General features: G+C 36.8%; 1 protein-coding gene across 6 annotated transcripts in view; it reads left to right on the top strand.

The window, feature by feature from the left end:
* Nucleotides 1–22735, top strand: part of SPAG9 (sperm associated antigen 9) — a 137557-nt gene that overhangs the window by 29651 nt on the left and 85171 nt on the right. For all 6 annotated transcript variants that reach the window (XM_032429211.1, XM_032429209.1, XM_032429210.1 and 3 more), the window contains exon 2: nucleotides 6356–6476. In XM_032429211.1, the coding sequence (XP_032285102.1) occupies nucleotides 6356–6476 (121 nt within the window). The remainder of the gene's footprint in view (nucleotides 1–6355; nucleotides 6477–22735) is intronic.

Genomic DNA, 22735 nt, shown 5'->3' with positions numbered 1-22735 from the left:
TTTTTATAAATGGGAGGAAATCATTCTTGATTTCTTATGGACCTTGAAGATGCAGTGAATTTGAATGCATAGTTTTGTGTTTCATTTATTTATCTTCCTGAGGAAAGGATCTATTTTCATAAGATTCTCAAAGGAGTTCATGATTCTAAAAGTTTAATTTAAGATCCACTGTTTAGAATAAGAAAGGAAAAAAAAATACACCATTATGAGAGATGGCAGTTCGTTTTGGAGTCTCTACGTTTATCTATTTTAGTTTGCTTGAAGGAAAGGCCTGGCATTTGGAATGTTTTCATTATTGCCAGTCCCTTCCTGTGAAGGGAAACTGTAGAAACAAGAGATTTCCATTTGCAGATAAATAGCCCTGTCAGTCCAAGAACTGTCGCGTCATTTGGGGGGGAAAAAAACCTTTTGCCCTATTTACTTAAGGTGATAGAGATATAAAGTCTCAGTAGTCATTATAAAATGTGAATAGTTCTGAAGCATGAATCATCTAGGTAGGTCTATGTGATGCTCGCCTATGAAGTAAGCAGATAGTAGTGTAGTGACTGCTAAACTTATGGATTATTCATGCCCTTCTGTAGCCAAACTGGGTCGCTAAGAAACAAAGCAGACATAAAGCTGTGTGCTCATGATGATGTTTCTTCTAACAGGAATTCTGAATAGGCAGAATGGTGGTTGTTTTTTTTCCAGCTTTATTGAGAAATAATTGATATATAATATTGTGTAAGTTTAAAGTGTACCATGTAATGATTTGATATATGTACATAATTGCAAAGTGATTACCACAATAAGGTTAGTTAACATGTCACATAATTACAATTTTTATTTTTGTGGTGAGAACTTTTAAAAATCTATTGTTTTAGCAACGTGCAAATGTATAGTAGAGTGGTATTATCTGTAGTCACCATGCTGTACATTATATCCCCAGAGCTTACTCATAACTGAAGTTTGTGTCATTTGGCCACTTTTACCATTTTCCCCTATCCCCACCCCATGCCCCTGGCAACCACCAATCTGTTAGTGGTAAAGTTTTTGTTAGAAGTTTAATAGTACATCATTTTAAGTATTAGTTGGTAAACATCTGCTATATGTTCTTTATTTTTTAAAATTTTTTATTGTTATGTTAATCACCATACGTTACATCATTAGTTTTATTTTTATTTATTTATTTATTTATTAAAAGATTTTATTTATTTATTTGACAGAGAGAGAGACAGCGAGAGAGGGGGAGTGGGAGAGGGAGAAGGAGAAGCAGGCTTCCTGCCGAGCAGGGAGCCTGATGCGGGGCTCGATCCCAGGACCCTGGAATCATGACCTGAGCCGAAGGCAGACGCTTAACGACTGAGCCACCCAGGCGCCCCTACATCATTAGTTTTAGATGTAGTGTTCCGTGATTCATTGTTTGTGCATAACACCCAGTGCTCCATGCAGAACGTGCCCTCTTTAATACCCATCACCAGGCTAACCCATCCTCCCACCCCCCTCCCTGCTATATGTTCTTTAAAACAGCATTTTATCCATTGCACAAAAGAAGCCTAAAATTTCTTGTTACTTAACCCAGATAGAGCCAAGGGAGCATTTTTAAAGCAGGCTAAAAAATAATTACATTTTCTTATTGATTCTTAGTCTTTTCTTATAGTCCTGTCAAAATGTTGAAGTAATTTACTCAGAGTTCATCACCAAGATCCTGTTATATAGCTGCTGCTTTTCTGTTCAACATAACTTTTATTTTTTTTTAAGATTTATTTATTTTAGAGAAGAGAGTACGAGAGTGCAGCGGGGAGGGGCCGAGAGTCCCAAGCGGACTCTGCACTGAGCTTGGAGCCCCACGCTGGGCTAGATCTCATGAGCTTGAGATCACGACCTGAGCCAAAATCAAGAGCTGGCCGTTCAGCCGACTGTGCCACTGAGGCAGCCCTCAGCATAAGCTTTGTATTTCCTGCTTGCATTCAGTTTGTAGCCAGTGAGCACCTTTGGAAGGCAGAGATAGTGTGATATTCACAGTCACGTTTCATGTGCCCGGTGCATAGTAAATAGTAGACATTTTTTGAATGAATGGATGAATGAATGGATGATTTATCAAGTTTGCCTGTTTTTAGAAAATTTTTTTTAAAGATTTTATTTATTTGAGAGAGAGAGCGCATGAGCGGGGAGGAGGGGCAGAGGGAGAGGGAGAAGCCACCCAGGTGCGCCCCCCCCAACCCGTTTTTTGAACTCCCGACCCTGAGATCAAGAGTCACATGCTGTACCTACTGAGCCAGCCAGTCGCCCCCAGTTTGCCTCTTTTCTTGTATTTACTATAACCTTTACTCCTACTTACAGTTATCTTTAGATTAGTATTCTGGAAAAGTAAACAGTGGCTGTTTGATGCTTCCCAGAAGCTTCCCAAATATGGAATATTTTCATAGAAAAGTATAGGGCATAGGGGTGCTAAATGTGGAGTTTGTGGAAGGACTTAAGTGATCTCTGAGTCCCTGAGAAAAATAGGCAGAATTCGGGTTGGGTGAGGGCATTTTTTCTGGGGAAACATGATTCATGGATATATCAAATTACCAAATGGGTCTGTGGACCCCTGAATGATTTAGAACCAATGTTTCAGAGGTTGTAGGTTTCAATCTTGAAAAGATAAGGAGAACATTATCTAATAATGTAAGGAAACCAAATGGCTCTTAAGGAAAAGTAGATGACTATATTAGGATGCTTTCAGTTTCTTTTTTTTTTTTTTTTTAAGATTTTATTTATTTATTTGACAGAGAGAGACACAGCGAGAGAGGGAACACAAGCAGGGGAAGTGAGAGAGGAAGAAGCAGGCCTCCCGCTGAGCAGGGAGCCCGATGCGGGGCCCGATCCCAGGACCCCGGGATCATGATCTGAGCCTAAGGCAGACGCCCAACAACTGAGCCACCCAGGCGCTCCGTTTTCAGTTTCTTGTGATAGAAATCATCTCAAGCTTATATAAAATAGGAATATATTTGTTTATGTAACTGAAAAAAAAAACAACTCCAAAATGCTGGCTGCAAGAAATACGGAGTCTAGTACTCAAATAGTACCTTTAATTAGGATTTTCTTCTTCCTTGATCTTTGTTTTCCTTTATATTGGCTTTATTTTTCAGGCATATTCTTTCCATATGTTGGGAAAAGATGTCTATCTGCAGCTTAAGCCTGCTAAATTCTTAGAGTGTGTGATTCCCAAGGAAGAGAGGTAGTATTCTTTCTAGTAACTGGCAGATATCCCAGAGAAGAATGACCTGTCTGGAAGATATCCCAGAGAAGAATGACCTGTCTGGATCAAGTCATATGCCCACCACCAGGGAGATGGGAGTCTTCACCAATCCAACTGTATGGGCTGAACAGAATTAGCATGAAACTGGGAGAAGTTCCAAAGGAAGGCAATGTGTGCAGACAAAAAACTATGTTTACTGTAGTGACTGAAGAGTTTCAGGACAGATTAAGTAATGAACAAAAAAATTTCATATTAAAACTAAGGTGTATTTAGTGATATCTAAGGTTTTTTGTGAATTACACATTTTTCTATAGGGGTTTCAGTATTTTTACTCTAAAAGTTTTTTTCATTTGTTTATTAATTCATTTAACAATTATTTGGGCCATCATCATTGCACTGGGACTATAGGAGCAAAGAAAACAAAAGTCCTTGCCCTGGGGCGCCTGGGGGGCACAGTCTGTTAGGCGCCTGACTCTTGGTTTCGGCTCAGGCCATAGTCTTATGGTCGCAGGATCGAGCCCTAAGTGGGGCTCCATGCTCAGCAGGGAGTATGCTTAAGATTCACTGTCTCCCTCTGCCCCTCCCACTCGTGCTCTCTCCCTTTCTCTCTCTGAGATGAATAAATAAATCTTAAAAAAAAAATCCCTGCCTTCATGGAGTCTACATTTTAGTGAGGTAAGGCAGATAATAAATAAGATAAATTGCTAAAATTTATAGTATGTTAGGTGAGAGTAAGTGCTGGAGAGAAGAAAAGCAGGGAGGGAAGTAGGGAGTGAGTATTGCAGTTTTAAATATCATCACAAGAAAATCTTATTAAGAAGGTGCATTTATAGGGGCGCCTGGGTGGCTTAGTCCATTAAGTGTCTGCCTTTGGCTCAGGTCTTGATCCCAGGTGCGAGCCCCACAACAGGCTCCCTGCTCAGCAGGTAGTCAGCTTCTCCCTCTGCCCCTCCCCCTCCTTATGCTTGTGTGTGTGTGTGTGTGTGTGTGTGTGTGTGTGTGTTTGTGTTTGTGCATGTGCTCTCCTCTCTCTCTGAAATAAAATCTTTTTTTTTTTAAAGTGACATTTGAACAAAGATGTTAAGGAGGTGATGAGGGGGCAATCCATTTGGTATCTGGAGAAAGAATTCTAGGCTGTAGGAAGCAATTGCAAAGGTTTGGAGTGTTGAAGGAACGGCAGGGTAGCTTGAATCAGAGTATGTGGAGGCGGGGAGGGGAAGAGTAGAAGAGGATGGTGTTAAATAATTAAGAGTCTAGTAGATTGTGGTTGGTCCTGGGAGGCTGTGGTAAGGACTTTGGGAGAACGTAAGCAATCAGAGGATTTTTTTTTTTTTTAAGATTTTATTTATTTATTTGAGAGAGAGAGAATGAGAAACAGAGAGCACGAGAGGAAGGAGGGTCAGAGGGAGAAGCAGACTCCCTGCTGAGCAGGGAGTCCGATGCGGGATTCGATCTCCAGGATCATGACCCGAGTTGAAGGCAGACGCTTAACCAACTGAGCCACCCAGGTGTCCCGCAATCAGAGGATTTTGAGCAGCGGAGTGAATTGATCTGACTTATTTTTTTTTAGTGTTTATTTAAGTAATCTCTACACCCAACATCGGGCTTGAACTCATGATCCCGAGACCAAGAGTCGCTTGCTCTACTGACTGAGCCAACCAGGTGCCCCATCTGACTATTTAAAGGGTCACTCTAACTACTGTATTGAGAATGCACTGTAGGGGCAAGGGTAGAAGTAAGGAGATTAGTTAGGAGGCTGTTGTTCCATTAATCCAGGCAGTAGATAATGTTGGCACAGGCCAGGATGGTGGTGGAGATAATGGAAAAATGGATGGATCTGAAGGTAGATTTGCTAATAGATTGGATATGAGGTGTTAGAGAAAGAGAAGAATCAAAGCTGACTCAAGGTTTGAGCCTGAGCAAGTGGCCACAGTAATTAAATGAGCGAGGTAAGATCAGGAGGAGCAAGCTTTGACATGTGAAGTTTAAGATGCTTATTAGACATTCAAATCAGCAGAGTTGTCCAGTAGGCAGTTGGACATACAAATGTTTAATTCAGGTCTAGGCCCGAGACTGGACTAGAAATTTGGAGGTTGCCAGCATGTAGTTAGTATTTAAAGCCATGAAACTGGATGAGATCATCAGGGAATAAGAATAGACAATGAAGGGGCGCCTGGGTGGCTCGGTCGTTAAGCGTCTGCCTTCGGCTCAGGTCATGATCCCAGGATTCTGGGATCGAGCCCCGCATCCGGCTCCCTGTTCTGTGGAGGGCCTGCTCCCCCTCTCCCTCTGTCTGCCGCTCTGCCTACTTGTGCTCTCTCTGTCAAATGTCAAATAAATAAATAAAATCTTTAAAAAAAAAAAAAAAAGAGTAAACAATGAAGAGAAAAAGTTGTCCAAGGACTGAGCTTGTGAATGTTAAGAAACTGGGGAGAAGAGGAAGAACCAACAAAGAAGACCAAGAAGCAGCCAGTAACGTAGAAGGAAAACAAAGTCCTGGAAGTGAAGTTAAAAAAAAAAAAAAATTTTAAGGAGTGAGTGATCAGATATCAGATGATGCTGATAGAACAATTAAGATGAGGACTGAGACTTAGTGATTAGATTTAATAATAATCTTCTTGACAATAACAGTTTTAGTAAATTGAATTTGGTGGAGTTATTTCTAGTAAGTGCTCTTTTTCTCAGGAATTTAAACTCCATAGTTCAGGTAATCTAAAAGACTTTTTATTAACCAAATAATTGTTGAACAGATATTTATTGACATGTCATCCTTCTTTAGTTCTTCATTTGTTGTACATGTTCTGCATTATATAAAAAACTGTCTTCAACTCAGATGAATATGCAAATATGCTAGTTAAAGGATTCATATATTTGGAGTAGGATGAATGTGTTTTCTTTGGAATGCCTATTATATGAAGTGGAAACACTTCATAAACTATTTGGTCATGTTTTTCCTTCTATATTTGGAAGGTTTTATAGAGAAACTAAAAAATCAACATAAGTTGCTGATTCTTAGATCTTTCTGAGTAGTTAATGCCTAATTGTCATTCTTGATACCAGGAAACACAGGAGTTGATAATGTTAAAAAAGTTTCTTTTTTCTAATGAAAATAATGCTTTTCTTTTCTATTAGAAATTCATTGAATTTGAAGACTCTCAAGAACAGGAAAAAAAGGACTTACAGACCCGAGTGGAATCTTTAGAATCTCAAACAAGGCAACTTGAACTCAAAGCAAAAAACTATGCTGACCAGAGTAAGTAAAACTACTTCTTGTCATAAGTACACATTAAAGAGTGGGCTCTAATAGCACAGTGACTCATTTTGACATTTGACTGGGCTTCCAAATATATGCTTGGAATTGTCATCATCCCAGGCTGAAGAGTGAGACCTGGAAGCTAGGTTCAGTTCTTTTTTGTTCAAATTTTCATGCGGTTCTGATGTCTGCAGAAATAACTAAATCAAAGATACCTTTAAGACTCTCTTCTTCAGGGACGCCTGGGTGGCTCATTCGGTTTGGCATCTGCCTTTGGCTTGGGTCATGGTCTCGGGGTCCTGGGATCGAGTCCTGCGTCGGGCTCCTTGCTTAGCACGGAGCCTGCATCTCCCTCCCCTGCTTGTTCGCTCCCTCTGTGTGTGTGTGTGTGTGTGTGTGTCTTGGGCAAAGAAATAAATAAATCTTAAAAAAAAAAAAAAAGACTCTTCTTCAGTTTCGCTCTCAGGTTTTGTAGTTAACATTATGCTATATCCATTATGCAGGATTCTGGGGTGTGTGCATGTGGATCATTTCTTCTGATTTTGATCCACTACACTGAGTTCCATAGCTTTCTGTATTGTTTTAAAATTTACAAATGTGACAAAAATGCTAGCTCTGAAGTATGTATAAAAAAATTACTGAATTCTAGGGACACCTGGCTGGCTCAGTTGGTAGAGCATGTGACTCTTGATCTCGGGTTTGTGAGTTCAGCCCTACCTTGGGCACAGAGTTTAGTAAAGAAAAAAAAATTACTGAATTCTCTTTTTCGTTCTTTTTTAGTGGAAGACTGAGGGAGTGTAGGGGAACAGAATATCATTTTTCAGAATTATTTCATTTTTAATATAATTTCATCTTATTCTTGATTTAAAAATAACTATTGTTTCAAGCTCCAAGGATGATTTCTCTTTTTGGCTAATGAATTGGACCTAATTAAGTCAAAATTAGAAAAAGAAATGGGGAGAAACTTCATGGCCTGTTTTCGTGTTTGATTTGGGCAGGCAGAGAGCTCTTCAGTTTTCCCTCTTGGCGCTGTAAACTTTCAGAATCTTGGGAGTACGAGATGAGGACCAGCAGTCTTCCTACATCAACCATTAAGGCTACATAGTGACACCTGCTGTTAAAGATAGGAATTCATGGTGGATAACCTTCATTCATTACCAGGCTTGGAGTGTGTGATAATTGACTGCTCCCTCTAGTACTTTGGAATGGCCTAATAGAGCTAAACCTCGAATCATTGGGAATCCGGAGTTCAAGCATTATAGAATTCAAGGAAAACTCACATGGCTTTAAGCAGATGTCATGGAAGGGAGCCAGTGGATGTTTGGTAACAGAAGCCAACTACAGTGAGACAAAATGAGCCATGTATCACGTCTTTGAACATTTAGGCTTGTAGATACCTAGAGTGCTCTAGCCTTCCTTTGTTCACATTGAATATATCAAATAACTTTGATATATTTGTGATTTTACTATAGAAATTTAAGGTCTTAGAGAGCTGGATGATGGACTCCACAGTGCAAGCACTAACAAATACATTACGCTAACATATATTACTAGAGTCACATTGCTATGAGTACCACTCATCTAGAGAAACAGTCTTGTGGCAGTTGCTAGCTTTTGGTACATTTCAAGAGTTGAGCATTCTCTATTCAAAGAAGAAGAAAAATAGCTATTGGAGATAATATTTTAATTCCAACTTGATTGTGTTTTCATATCAGAGATTTTATAGTATTTTAGAACCAGACACTATAAAGACACAGTTGACAGAACCAACCTCATTGTTTTACTTTATTGTATTTTCCTCTTGATTCCTGAAGAGAACCAACTTTTGGATAAGGACATTTTCTTTTAACTTAGAAGGGAACTTCTTTTCTAGAATCCTTTTATACATTAAGTAATCTGTTTCAATGATAAGGGAGATATTATAGGACAAATTACCTGAAACCATCTTTCTGACATTCAAAGGAATACTTCTAGGGCGTCTTGGGTGGCTCAGTTGGCTAAGCGTCTGACTTTTTTTTTTTTTAAGATTTTACTTATTTGAGAGAGAGAAAGAGTGAGAGAGAACACGAGCCGGATGAGGGGCAGAGGGAGAAGCAGACTTCCTGCTGAGCAGGGAGCCCCATGCAGGGCTTGATCCCGGGACTCCAGGATCATGACCTGAGCCAAAGGCAGATACTTAACTGACTAAACCACCCAGGAGCCCAAGTTGGGCTCCACACTCAGCGTGGAGTCTGCTTGAGATTCTCTATCTCCTTCTGCCCTCCCCTTGCTCATGCTGTCTCTGTAAACGACCAACCAAAGAAATAAATAAAATCTTGATAACTGCTGCTTTTTTCACAAAGGTCATTAAATGGAATGATTTACTAATTTTTTTCACATACACTTTATCCCTTTTATTACTAAAATTTAAAAAATCTGTTTCCTGTTCCTTTCTTGTAAATGTAAACAAAATAAAGTAGGCGTTTAATTAAGATTTGTTACCCAGACTAGTGAGTCATATCCAGCTTTTTGGAATTGTTATGCTCTGTGGTATCTATCCTTTCATTTCTCTCTCAGAAGTGCTGATTACTAGTGTTTTCCATCTTAATTTAAAGTAATTTTTAAAAATAAGGTATCATTTAAAAATGATTTCTAATTCTCTAGGCAAGGGATGAGGAAATTCTTCAAGTAGATATGGTCTTTGAGCTAAATTTAATCTGAAAACTTTATTTTTGTCATTAATACGATATCCCACCAAGAATTTCTCCTCCTGGGAGTTTGCCATCCCATTTTGAAATAAATCTTGGTGTCTAAATAATCGTTAAAAAACTTAAAACTGGGGTGCCTGGTAGCTCAGTCGGTTAAGCGTCTGCCTTCGGCTCAGGTCATGATCCCAGGGTCCTGGGATCGAGCCCTGCATCGGGCTCCCTGCTCAGTGGGGAATCTGATTCTCCCTCTGACCCTCCCCCTGCTTGTGTTCCCTCTCTCGCTGTCTCTCTGTCAAATAAATAAATAAAATCTTTAAAAAAAAAAAAAAAACAACTTAAAACTGGTTAATCAAAATTGACCGTTCAGATGCACAAAACTCATAACACCAAATTTCTTGGTCTATGAGCTGAGGCTGTAGTGAGTCTTCTTTTACTAATGCTTTGGAATCTTACTCCCTTTTCCTTTGATACCTTGGAGTCTTTTTCTCTCTTCCATCTAATTGCTTTCCTCTCTCTTCCTTCTGTTTTTCTTTAAGCCTTAACTGGGTATAATATGAAATCTAACTGTATCTTAAAATTTTCTTCCACGTCTTCATTTTACCACATTTAAATATCTGAAAAAAATGTGTGTGTGGGAGAAATGTTTGACTATTTTTTTCATTTTACTTTCTTAGTTTTCCCTCCCTCAAATCTCTTAATATTAGTCAAAGCTCCTTATTTTTATTTTTTTATTTTATTTTTATTTATTTATTTATTTGGAGAACAAAGCTCCTTATTTTTAAAAAAAGTAGAGGTAGAAGGTAATCTTTAAGTATCACCAATGCCTTATCCTTTTGGGAAACCAGGACTGGGAATATGTTTTTTAAAAGATGAAAACAAATGTAAATAGGTGTATGTCAGAGTATGTGAATTCTTTTTTATATGATAAGCAACAGAATATTTGGACTATTTAATTTTAGTTCTATCAGTTTTTTAAAAGTATATCGTGATTTTTTTGTTAAAGTTAGTGTAACGTGACATCTTTTTATTTTCATTGTCTTAAACTTTTTAAATGTTTTGAATGTTTTTTAGTGTTCCTAACATCTGTTTTTAAATAAACACTTCTTTAAGGCCATAGAATTTACTGATAATGATAATAGAGGAAGCATGGGTGCAATTTTTTCTGTTTAGTGCCATTTTTTGCGTGCAATGTGATAACAGTATCTTGTCCAATTTCCATGTTTATATTTGTATGTTAGAGTCTTTAATTTTAAAGACTGTCAATTCTAATTGATATATGTTTTAGGGCACATATCCTCTTTAAAAAGTAGCCACAGTAAAGTCCAAGTTCTGCTTTGAAGATGACTTCCTATGTTAAAAGGGGAAATTTTGGTTGTAGTTACTTGCTATTTGAGAAGCAAGAAAACGTCAAGAAATAGGAACGGAATGAAGGACATAGTTTGGAATCATCAAGTTGTGGTATGATTTCACAATATTGAGAAGTTGAGTCTATAAACATTTTGTTAACAGTTTTGTGGTCATGTTTGATTTTGGAGATTTCTAGTTGCTCTCTTTTCAAAATTTGAACTATGTAGGATATGTTTTTGGTTTTTCCAGCATGAATGAAAGATTTTTAAAAATGCTGTTTATATGATTTCTTGTCTGGGAGTAACAATAATACTTCTTTGTAGTTAACATCTTGTGAGCCTTAAGGAAGAATCTGAAACATACATGGAGTTAAAAAAACAAAATTGTGGGGTGAGAAAGGCTTGTTGGTTCTTGACAACTGTGGAAGGAGTCTATAATCAACCTTGCTATTCATGATGTGGCAGTAATGGGTTCTTTGTCACAAAAATACTTTATATTCATTAGTTCTTTTGTATATTGAGTATTTCTATCTTATAAGCCAAATATTATCTTAAATGAGTCAGGTAAATAAAGACATTTCAATATATTTAAAAATATTATGCTACTGTATGCCTAGCATTTAGCTTGGTAGAGAAGACTATGTTTGTAGTACAGAAGAATATAATATGGTCACTGCAGTCAAACAAATCAGTATTGTGGGGGAGAAGGTTGTGTATGACCTTCTAGTCTTTTTTTCCATATATACTGTGTTTTTATATCACTGCAGTTAGAATGTACATATAATTTTGTATCTTTTCCTTAACACTATTTCTCTTGTATAATCTTTATTCTTTTTTAAATGTCTGCCTATACTCATCATCCAGAAGCTATGCCATCTATTATCAATTCTTGTTTTCTCTGGGATGTGTTTTCTCCTTTACTCTAGTGAGAATTATTTAATGGTCACTTGTCTTTTTACCTTGACTACTTGAAACTCAGAGAATGAATTTAGAAGTGCAGCCATAAGGACTGATTTGGACCTTACCTGGTTGACATATTTAAATTGGTTTTTTTTTGATCTATATTTTATACATATATAATGAATTATGTTCTGATAAGCTATCATCTCAAATCCTTTGTAGAAGGAAGGAATGAATCAGGTAAAAGTAAATATAGGTAAATTAAAAAAAAAAAACAACACAAATTTCTGTTGGTTAGTTGGACATTTTTTCCAGTGTAGTGAATCATATTGCAGTGAATATTTTTTCAAACCTATAGATTTCTCTATATTTTGATAATTTTCTTAGAATATATTTAAGGAAGTAGGGCAAGGAAGATGAATATTTTAGTGGTTCTTGGTTTATAATAGTGTTTGGTCATTTTTAATGTGAACGGAATTGGAGAAGTATGGTTTAGTAGTGTATTTCATTTTGTTTATCATAACTTAAGAATTTGAATCATTATTTGCAACATATTAGCACACGGAGCTGATATAGAACCATTTATTATTTGATTCTTAGGAAAACTGTTTCCCTCAAGCTCTTATTTATAACAGATGACTTTTCCCTTGAATTGTGGAGATGGTGGCAGTGATTTTAAGCTACTTAAGGGCTCTTCTCTGAATCTGGCCTTCCTTTGAATGAAAATCCCTGTTTTAAATTAAATGGAAAAATGATTTTGACAGTTGATGACATTATAATAGAGATTTATTCTGACCTTTTGCTCTTTCCATCCCCCATATAACACTTATTTGCTTTTTAAATTTGCTATCAAGATCTTAGTCTAATAAAATACCTTGAAGTCTTTACCTTGAAACATATATTATTATTGGAAGGAAAACACTTCTGATTTCTTGGTCATAAGAATTAGCATATTGCTAGGTGGAAAGCATTGGGAGATAGTATAATCGTTAACCTTTTTTTTTATTTTAAAGGAATAGAAGGATTAGAGCAGACTTCCATTTTGGGGGTTATTTATAAGCAAGGTCTGTCTGTTAATGATGTGATTGATCAATTGAGAATTTTCACAACAAAGAAGAAAAAGTAGGTAACGGATATAGATTTTTAAGGTACCGGGTATAGATTCATACCAAAGTTAATAGTTGGGCTTAAATATTTTCTGTCACTGTTTTTCAAATCACTTAAAAAAAATACCTTCAGGTCGATAAAAAGCTTTATCAGCCCCTTTACCATGCTTTGTGATTGGCAATACTAATATTCTGAAAATTTGAATATTGCAATAGGCCACTTTTTCCATTTTAATGTTTTCTTGTTAATAGTCCCTTCTACATTATTTTTAGAGTGATTAAAGTAGAAAACTGTTGATTTGTATTTTTGTTGAAAGCATATTTTTTAATAAGGCAACTTCAGGAGTTTCATATATCTCCTGACTTAAAAAAAATGACAGAATGAGGGGCACCTTGTTGGCTCAGTTGGTAGAATGAACAACCCTTGATCTTAAGGTCATGAGTTCACGCCCCACATTGAGTACAGAGCTTACTTTAAAAAAAAAAAAATTACAAAATGAAATTCATTATGTAGAAAGTTATTTTTAAAAAGTTACTTTTTTAGTCCATTTAACTTGAATTCATTGCTATATTAAGAACATCTGTATATTTAATAAACTTTATATATGGGTTTCCTTTTTGGGAGCTTATTTGTAGAGGGAAAGCCGAAAATTAAGCACAAGATAATTTATGCAAACACTAACATTTTATTACTTCTGCTTCATTAGGTAATATCCTATGTGGTCTTCAGATCTGTTTTATGTCTCATCTGTTTTTGGACTCTTTCATTTCTGTAGTCTAGTGTTGTCTATTGAGAACCTTAAGGTTGTAGTTTATAATTAATGTCTAGAACTAAACTTTCATAGAAAATTAAAATTTTATTAGTAAGGGTGAAGGGATATGGTGATTTAGCTTAGAGAACAGAATAAAAATGAATGATTTGATTATTTCAAACATATAAAGGGATAGGTAGATACCAAGTTGTTTTTCTGTAATTTTGGAAGATTAAATTAGAGAAAATGTTATTTGTTGATTTTGGTTGATTATGAGGAAGTATCTCTTGACCATGAAGGTGATACATAGGAATGTGTACTAGGGGAAAGCATAGACTCTCCCTCCACAGAGACTTTAGGTAGGAGAGTAGTCAGCTTTCTGATGTGGATGGCTTAGGTAACATCTTCAAGACAGAGACTAGGTCAGATCTCTACCACAGAGATTCCTTGAAGTTATTCTGCTCTGTTTTCAGGATATGATCATCAATTCATGAAAATGCTTTAGCAGTTCACATTGTGTCTTGGATTAATAACATCTATCTGAAAATCTTTTGAACTTTAGAGACATGGTGCAGGACTTAGTTGGCAGTGGAGAGGCTTTTATTGTTTTGATGTGGTTGTCTCAGATTTGTTTGCTCTTAAGTCAGCATTTGATTCTTACCTGTTGAGACTTCTGATGCTCAATTGTTCAAGGAGAGGCTTCTGAAAGACCAATGCCAATCTTCTGAGGCCAAATAACCATTGGATTATCTGCCTTCCATGAATAGTAAGAACTGATGATTCCTTTTGAGAAGGCAAATAATGAGTTGGACATGGCATTCTAGCAGGTGTGTTTCTCTTTCTTCCCCCCATAGGCCTATCAGCAGTCTGATGGGGCAGAAGACAACAGAGATGGAAGGTGTTCCAAACTTGGCACAGGCCATCAATCTAAGGAGGTAAGCTCTGATTTTGAGCAGGCTGAGCAGGTGGCTCTTCCTGCCTTAATCATGTCGTCTTACTCTTTGGAAAGATGGACAGAAAGAAAGAGCATTTAAAATGAGGCTGAACGATCTCTATTAGCTATTAAAAGGGGACAAATTTGGATTAGTCTTTTGATTCTTCTTTTTTCTTGCCCTCTTCCCCCTTTTCTTTTTAGATGCCCTTATTTGTTTGATTTTTTTTTCTTTAGAATATTAGCAGTTTTTTGTTGTTTTTTTTTTAAGAATGGCAGATTTGTTTATTTGTTGTTTTGGGATAGGGAAGGATGAGCAGAATCTTGTTTATTTCCAGTTAATCTCAGGTTGTGGCTAGTTTGAATAAAATGATAAAGTTTTAGGATTTTTCCTGAGATCATTTTTACATTTGGTTTCACATAGGAACTATTAAAACAAGAAACGATCTTTTACTACACTTTACATATAATGCAACAATAATAGGTATAGGTTAACTTTATGGTACTTGAGGCTTTTGCGGATGTCTGCCATCCTTGCCCAGTTGGGCCTTTCTTTCCTGCTTTTCACTGACCCTTCAACTTCCCTTTTCTTTTCCCTTTACCGATTACCTAGTGGCATCCGGGACTTTGAAGAGATGGCTCTTCCCAGCATTTAAAAGTACTTCTCTGTTAAACACTATTTTATTTCATGTGACTTAGGCCTTGAGAAAGCGGGAGTCCATTGACTGTGTTGTGCTGAGTATTGTAAGTATTTTCAGAAAAGTGAGAGGTTATGAATTTGTGTTACATGATCTCAGTGGTTAACTTATATACCTAAAAAGATAATACTAATATTTCAAATCACAGTAGAGGTAAAGAAAACATGAAATACAATCATAGATAGTTTCTATCAAGGTACTTGCTGGAGGTTTTATATTGGAGAAAATCATTGCCAGAAAAACCCTCAGAAAATCATCCAGAATAACAAATTCATAAACTGTTTAAAATCACCATGGGGTAACATGCCTTCGATGATTTAGAATGCCTTTTAAGAGGATTTAATGCGTATTTATAAGCTAACGTATGAGTTAAAGTAACTCTAGTTGCTGTAGCAACCACACCACAAAATACATATATAATGACTCAAATGTTATATGTTATTTCTTATTCATGTGAAAATTAAAATGGATGTTTCCAGTAGGTGGGTAGCTCCTATGGGAGATGCAGGCTCTTTCCAGCTTCTGGCTCCAAGTTCATCATACTCACATTAAGGTAGAGGGGAGGAGAAAGGGAGTGGACAGTTGTGTGTGGAAGGTTTTTATTGGGCCAGGCCTTAGGAGTGGTGCACACAGCTTTTGCTTCTACTTCAGCGGCCATAGCTCTATCAGAAACTAACTATAGAGGCTGCGGTATGCCATCTAGCAATGTGTCTAAGGAAAAGAGGAAATTGCTTTGGTTAATATCTGGTTAGTCTTTGCTTTAGCTTAAGAGCTTTAGTAGATGTTGCATGATTTTGCTCAAGTGTTGAGGCAAGGGAGTGAATGTACCTAAAGCTTAGCGATCATCTGCCTATTCTTCCTACTTGTGAATTATCTGAGGAAGAAAACAATGGCAAATTTTAATGAAAATATAGCATTTATAATTTGTGCTCTTATATAATCTAATTTTTAAATAACTTCAAGGTTACTCTGGCTGTTATCACTTTAAAACTATTCACTGCGTATTCATTTATTCAACAAACATGTACTAAGTGTTGAGATTTTCTTTTGTTCTCTTATCATTTGATGTCTTTTCCTTTAAAAGATAGGTTACTATTAAATTAAGATGTAATTTTCTGATGCTTGTGTTAGGGATAGGTTTTGAATGACATCTCTCCCTTTTAAAAAAAAAATATAAACCACACTGCATCTGGCTGGATCAGCTGGTAGAGCCTGTGACTTAAACTTAGGGTCATGAGTTCAAGCATAGAGCCTACTTAAAAATAAAAAAATAAATATAATTCATATACTATAAAATCTACCATTTTAGAGTATACAAATCAGTGGTTTTTAGTATATTCTCAGGGTTGTACAACCATCACAACGGTCTTAATTCCATCACTCTCACCACTCCAAATAGAAACCTATACCTGTTAACAGTCACTCCTCATTTCCTGCTTCCCTCTAGCCCCTGGCAATCACTAGTCTATTTTATGTTTCTACAGATTTGTCTTTTCTGGACATTTCATGTAAATGGAATCATACAATATGTGGTCTTTTGTAACTGGCTTCTTTCACTTAGCATAAGGTTCTTCCATGATGTAGTATGTATCAGTAGTACTTCATTCCTTTTAGGGCTGAATAATACTCCGTTATATGGACATTTTGCATTTTGTGTGCCCCTCCTGCCCCCTGCCTTTTTAATTGCCTATATATTGCTAGTCTGAGAACCAGAAAAAAAAAACAAAACAAACTTAGCTATTTGAAGGCCTATGTAGTTTTGCAGAGTTGGGTGTAACGAACAATCCCTTTGGGAAGATATCCTTTGGATTTCTCATTGGCGTCCTGGCTTGTTTAATTCCCAGTTCATAAGTGGGGAAGTGGATAACTTAATGTTTGGACCATCTTTGAAATGTTGTGGTTGTCTACAAGTCATAGGTAATATATTTTAGCATTCTTATTTTGATTTGTATAATTAGTTATCAATGATACATCTGGATATAACAATGCAAAATAACAAGTTTTCTGTTTAATTTTAATAGAATACAGAAAGAAATCATTTAAGGACTTCAAGTAAATAGACTGAGGTCAATAGGCTATAATTTATTCTTACATTGGAGTGGAGAGGAAGATGGAAATGGATAATACTTAGGCTAGAGGAACTGATGATCTTTTCTACAGGTTTAAATCTAATTTACATAGACATTTTAACCATGAGATAATTTGTCTGCATTTACTTTCAAATTCGAGGTGGACAGGGGCGCCTGGGTGGCTCAGTCTTTAAGTGTCTGCCTTCAGCTCAGGTCATGATCCCAGGGTCCTGGGATCGAGCCCCGCATCGGGCTCCCTGCTCAGCGGGAAGCCTGCTTCTCCCTCTTCCATTCCCCCTGCTTGTGTTCCCTCTCTCGCTGTGTCTCTCTTTGTCAAATAAATAAATAAAATCTTAAAAAAAAAAAAAATCATGGATGAAGACCAAATACATATGAGAAATGTATTAAAAAAAAAAAATTCGAGGTGGACGGGGCACCTGGCTGCCTCAGTTGGAAGAGCATGCAACTCTTGATCTCAGGGTTCTGAGTTTGAGCCTCATGTTGTGTGTAGAGATAACTTAAATATTTAATAAAACAAAATTTGAGGTGGATAGAATGTTTTAGTATCTATGACTGATAAATTATGATAATACCCAGTGTTGATTATTGAAAATAGTCTCTAAGATCGTATGAACAAAAAAATAGAAAATATTTTAAGAAGGTGATTAATATAAAGGTGTTGAAACTTCCTTTTTAGAAGGAAGTCAATTTCTGATTCAGTGGTTAGATTTTGTTAACAAGATATATGTGTTTATGTGCTACAAATCTTTTTTTTTTTTAAAGATTTTATTTATTTATTTGACAGAGAGAGAGAGAGCGAGAGCAGGAACACAAGCAGGGGGAATGGGAGAGGGAGAAGCAGGCTTCCCGCCGAGCAGGGAGCCCGACGTGGTACTCGATCCCAGGACCCTGGGATCATGACCTGAGCCGAAGGCAGATGCTTAACGACTGAGCCACCCAGGCGCCCCTATGTGCTACAAATCTTATCTTGCCCCTGGAAAATTAGCAATGGGCTAATAGTATTACATTGTATAGATGTGCCACAGTTTATTTGAATGGAGTTGAATACCTTACAAATTTTGGAGAGAGTTTTTTTCCACCCAGATTTTATGAGTAAATGAACTGTACTATTCTAGGAAGACTTCTGGACTTGATCGAATAGTACACACATATAGCCTTATAGTAAAGGTAGAAAATATTTCTTGTTTCAAATTTTATTTTGTACATTCATGAGATATATTCTCAGGTTAGTGAATTTTATCATACCATAACGTGATTTTAAGAATTATCTTCTTTAGTGGTGTAAAATAATGAAAATGAATATGGAAAAAAACTATTATGTCTCACTTTTATAAAATAGCATATTGTCCTGGGAAATGCCTTATACAAAGTTATATTACTAGTTGTTTATTAGTTTTCAGATTTTTAGCTTTCCTTTTTGCATTGGTGTTTCTTTCTGAATTTCCAGCCTTTATAATTAGATCTAAAACATTTGGCACTAAAAGGGAATATTTGGGGCACTTTGGCTGGCTCAGTTGGAAGTGCATGTGACTCTTGATCTTGGGATTGTGAGTTTGAGCCCCACATTGGGTGTAGAGATTACTTAAATAAATACTAAAAAAAACCCAAAAGGGAATATTTATATTGGAGGCATATAGAATGGGAAATGGCCTAATTGTAGAGATTTTGAAATAGTTGGAAGAACAGTGGATTTTAGTTTTGTCTTTCTGTGAATGGTACCACCTCAGAACATTTTCCCAGTATTGTTAGGGTTGCTGGTGTATTTGTGAAATTTTAAAGACTGTCATTTATTTTTAAGTGGTTGAATGTTTTATTGGGGTCTTAAAAAGCATAGTTATAGATGAGAAATAAAATTGGAATACAATAATGGTGCACCAGACTAAAAAAAAATGTAGGCTGCAATAAATTGCAGTCCATCAGTGCTGTCAATTTATATTTTGAGATGACTGTGTTCTACTTTTAGTCTGGATCTTTTGCTGAAAAAACTGGTAGTGTTAAATAGTGTAACAGGTAAAATATATATTTATATAAAAAGCTAAGACAGGTTTAAGCATACTTGTCATTTATTTTGCATTGAAAACATAGTGGAAAGGGGTGCCCAGGTGGCTCAGTTGGTTAAGCAGCTGCCTTTGGCTCAGGTCATGATCCCAGGGTCCTGAGATTGAGCCCCTCATTGGGCCCCCTGCTCAGTGGGGAGTCTGCTTCTCCACTCATGCTCTCACTTTCTCAAATAAATTAAAAAAAAAAAAAAGAAAACATAGTAGAAAGATGGAAATCATCTATCAGAATACAAGTCTGTAATATGCAGCAACACTCACTGGAAATATCTTACAGTACCGTTTTTTGTGGATTAAGGAAATTAACTTTTGTTTTTAGAAGAGATGGTGAGCATTTAGGCTTATAATTTTAAGATCGTTGCTCTTAGAAAGATAATAGATAGAAATAAACTGTGGCACATCTATACAATGTAATACTATTTGGCGCTAAAAAGAAATGAGCTATCAAGCCACAAAAAGACACAGAGGAACCCCAAATGCATATTACAAAGTGAAAGAAGCCAATGTGTAAAGGCTACATACCACATGATTGCAGCTCTGTGGGGATTCTGGAAAAAGCAAAACCATGGAGACAGTAAAAAGATCACTGGTTGCCAAGGTTAAGGGAGAGGGGTGAATAGGTGGAACGCAGTATGAAAACTTTAATGATGGATACATGTCATTATATATTTGTCCAAATCTATAGAATATTCAACACCAAGAGTGAATCCTAATGTACACTATAGACTTTGGGTATACTGATGTCAGTGTAGGCTCATTGATTGTAACAAATGTACCACTCTTCTGCAGGATGTATATAGTAGAGGAGGTTGTAGGTGTGTGGGGGGAAAGGGGTATGTGAGCACAATGTACTCAATTTTTGCTCAATTTTTCTGTGAACCTAAAACTGCTATAAAAAAATAAAGTTGATTAATAAAAATAACAAAAAGGGTAAGGGGCAGGTCATGTGTAACCATATGTAGTTTGCATGTGCTAAATGACCTTTTTTGTGTGATGTACACTAAGAAAAAATAGATCATTTCTATGAAATTAGTAAATATATCTTGAAAGAGGTAGTTAGAAAATGGGTTGATTATCAAATGTTATTTTTGAGGCAAAAAAAATATGATGTCAAATGGAAATAAATTAAGCAGAAACTCTAATGGGTTTAGAAAGCTGTGGGTGGAGGCTTAAGGAATTATAGATAGGAATAATCCAGAATGCTAAGGGGAGCAAAGTAATTAATAGAACTTTTAAGGAATTTTTATAGATGAAGCTAAGCCAGTTTGAACAAAGGTCATGTTCATTTAGGTAAACATAGGAAATCTCTGGTAATTGTGGCGTATTGGGGTCTTGTATCTCCTTTCCCACAATCTTGCTATTAAGTAGTACATAGCAGCAAAGCCATACAAACCAACATTGATAAGCAAATTGCGGTAAAATCAATGAGGTCCTATTTCTATAGGCTACAAGCCCAACTCTGTGCAAGTCACTTGATAAACACCTTGTACGAAAGCTTTAAGCTTTTTTCCAAGATGATACATAATGATCCTTAGTTTCCTGTATTACTCTGCTAGGATTGCCATGACAGAATGCCATAGGAATTTATTTTCTCACTGTTCTGAAGGCTGGAAGACCAAGATCAAGCTGCTGGCAGGTTTGGTTTCTTCCGAGGTCTCTCTTCCTTGGCTTTCAGATAGCTGCCTTCTCTCTCTGTCCTCAGATGGTCTTTTCTCTGTGCATATGTGGGGAGAAAGAGCTTATTTATTTATTTATTTATTTATTAAAGATTTTATTTATTTATTTGACAAAGAGAGATAGAGAGCACAAGTAGGCAGAGAGGCAAGCAGAGGGTGAGGGAGAAGCAGGCTCCCCGCGGAGCAGGGAGCCCGACGCGGGGCTCGATCCCAGGACCCTGAGCCAAAGGCAGACGCTTAACGCCTGAGCCACCCAGGTGCCCCAAGAAAGAGCTCTTATAAGGACACCAGTCCTATTGGATTAGGACTCCACCTTTATTTTTTATTTTCATATATAAAAATATAGATTTAATATTCTTCCGTTCAGTTTTAGGCACCATCCCACATCAGCACATATACACTGCATTCCTCGCAGTACCTTTGTTGTATTTGAAAAACACATGTGTGCCAGGTGCTATTCCTAATATAAGCTCTAATATACTATCATTATTCCTTAATTATAAATAAGGAAACTTAGGCCCAGAGAGATTAATACATTCAAGGTAACATAACTTGGAAATAGCAAAGTCACTGCATTGTGGTCCATCATATGACTATCATAATTCACTTCACCAACCACCTAATGACAAATTGGGGGATGGTTCCAATTTGGGAGTTATTATAAAATGTATTGCATAGAAAATCCATTTTCACGTCTTTGGGCTTTGGTGTGTTTCCATAGCGTAAGTAAGAATAGTAATACTGGAGGGGAGGGGCGCACCTGGGTGGCTCAGTCGGTTAAGCATCTGCCTTTGGGTCAGGTCATGATCCATGATCCCGGGGTTCTGGGATCTAGCCCGGCATTGGGCTCCCTGCTCAGCGGGGAGACTGCTACTCCCTCTCTCTCTCTGCTGCGCCCTGCTCCCCCAAGCTCTCTTGCTTGCTCTGCTCTCTCTCTCTCAAATAAATAAATAAATAAATAAAAATCTTATAAATAATAGTAATACTGGGTCAGAGGACATACACGTTGCTTATTTTATTAGATGTCAAACTACCAACCTTCAAAAGAGTAATTCCAATTTATCCTCTCATATTGCCCATCTTTTTAATTTCTTTTTATAATTCTTCAATCTGGTAACATTTTTGTTCATCTCCCTATACATTTTAATAGTGAATTGGCACAATTTGTTTGTAATGGTTCTAGAAGTCTGTTTAGTCCTCTGCTAAACGTTGAACTCATAGAAGTTGTTGAAGAACGTAAAGAATAATGAGTATTCAAGCCAAAGAAAGTGCTTACGTGAGTAGGTGCTCAGTGTGTTTGAACTGGAGTTGGGTGGGGCTGCACACACAGTAAATTAATCAGGTTACTAACTCCTCCCCAAAGGTAACCACTACCCTGACTTCTGACACTTTAGTTTTAGATTAGTTCTGTATGTCTTTAGAACTTTGTATTCTTTTGCTTCTGCTTCTTTCCCTCAATCTCCTGTGTGTGAGATTCATCCATGATGCGTAGCAATAATTTGTTCATTCTCACTGTTGAGTAGTGTTCCAGTTCAGGAATATTTATCCATGTCTGCTTAATGGACATGTGGTGTGTTTCCAGGTTTGTATTATTACAGATAGTGCTGCTTTGAGCATTGTTTTAAATGCCTTTTGTGGACACATATATGTATTTCCTAGCAATGAACTTGTTTTGTCATAGGATTGGTAAATATGCAACTTTATTAAATCTTGCCCAACAGTTTTCAAATTGGGTGTACCAGTTTTTACTCCCACCCGTAGCATATGAGGGTCCATGTTGCTCCATATTCTACCAGAACTTGGTATGTTGTGTTTCTCATTGTAGCTATTCTGATGGGTATGGAACAACTGTTGCATTTTGGTTTTAATATGTATTTCCCTGATGATTAATAAGGTTGGGTATGTATTTTTCTTGGCAGTTTGATACCTTTGAGTCATAATATCTGTGATGAGGTTCTTTCCATAAAAACGGAGGTTTCTTTGTTTGAAGCAAAAAGGAGTACCGTCTATACATTT

This window comes from Phoca vitulina, unplaced genomic scaffold (assembly GCF_004348235.1).
Source record: "Phoca vitulina isolate PV1807 unplaced genomic scaffold, GSC_HSeal_1.0 scaffold40, whole genome shotgun sequence".
In the NCBI taxonomy this organism is placed as follows: Eukaryota; Metazoa; Chordata; class Mammalia; order Carnivora; family Phocidae; genus Phoca; species Phoca vitulina.
Note: the sequence above shows the minus strand (reverse complement) of the source record. Positions and strands in the feature narration are given on the sequence as shown.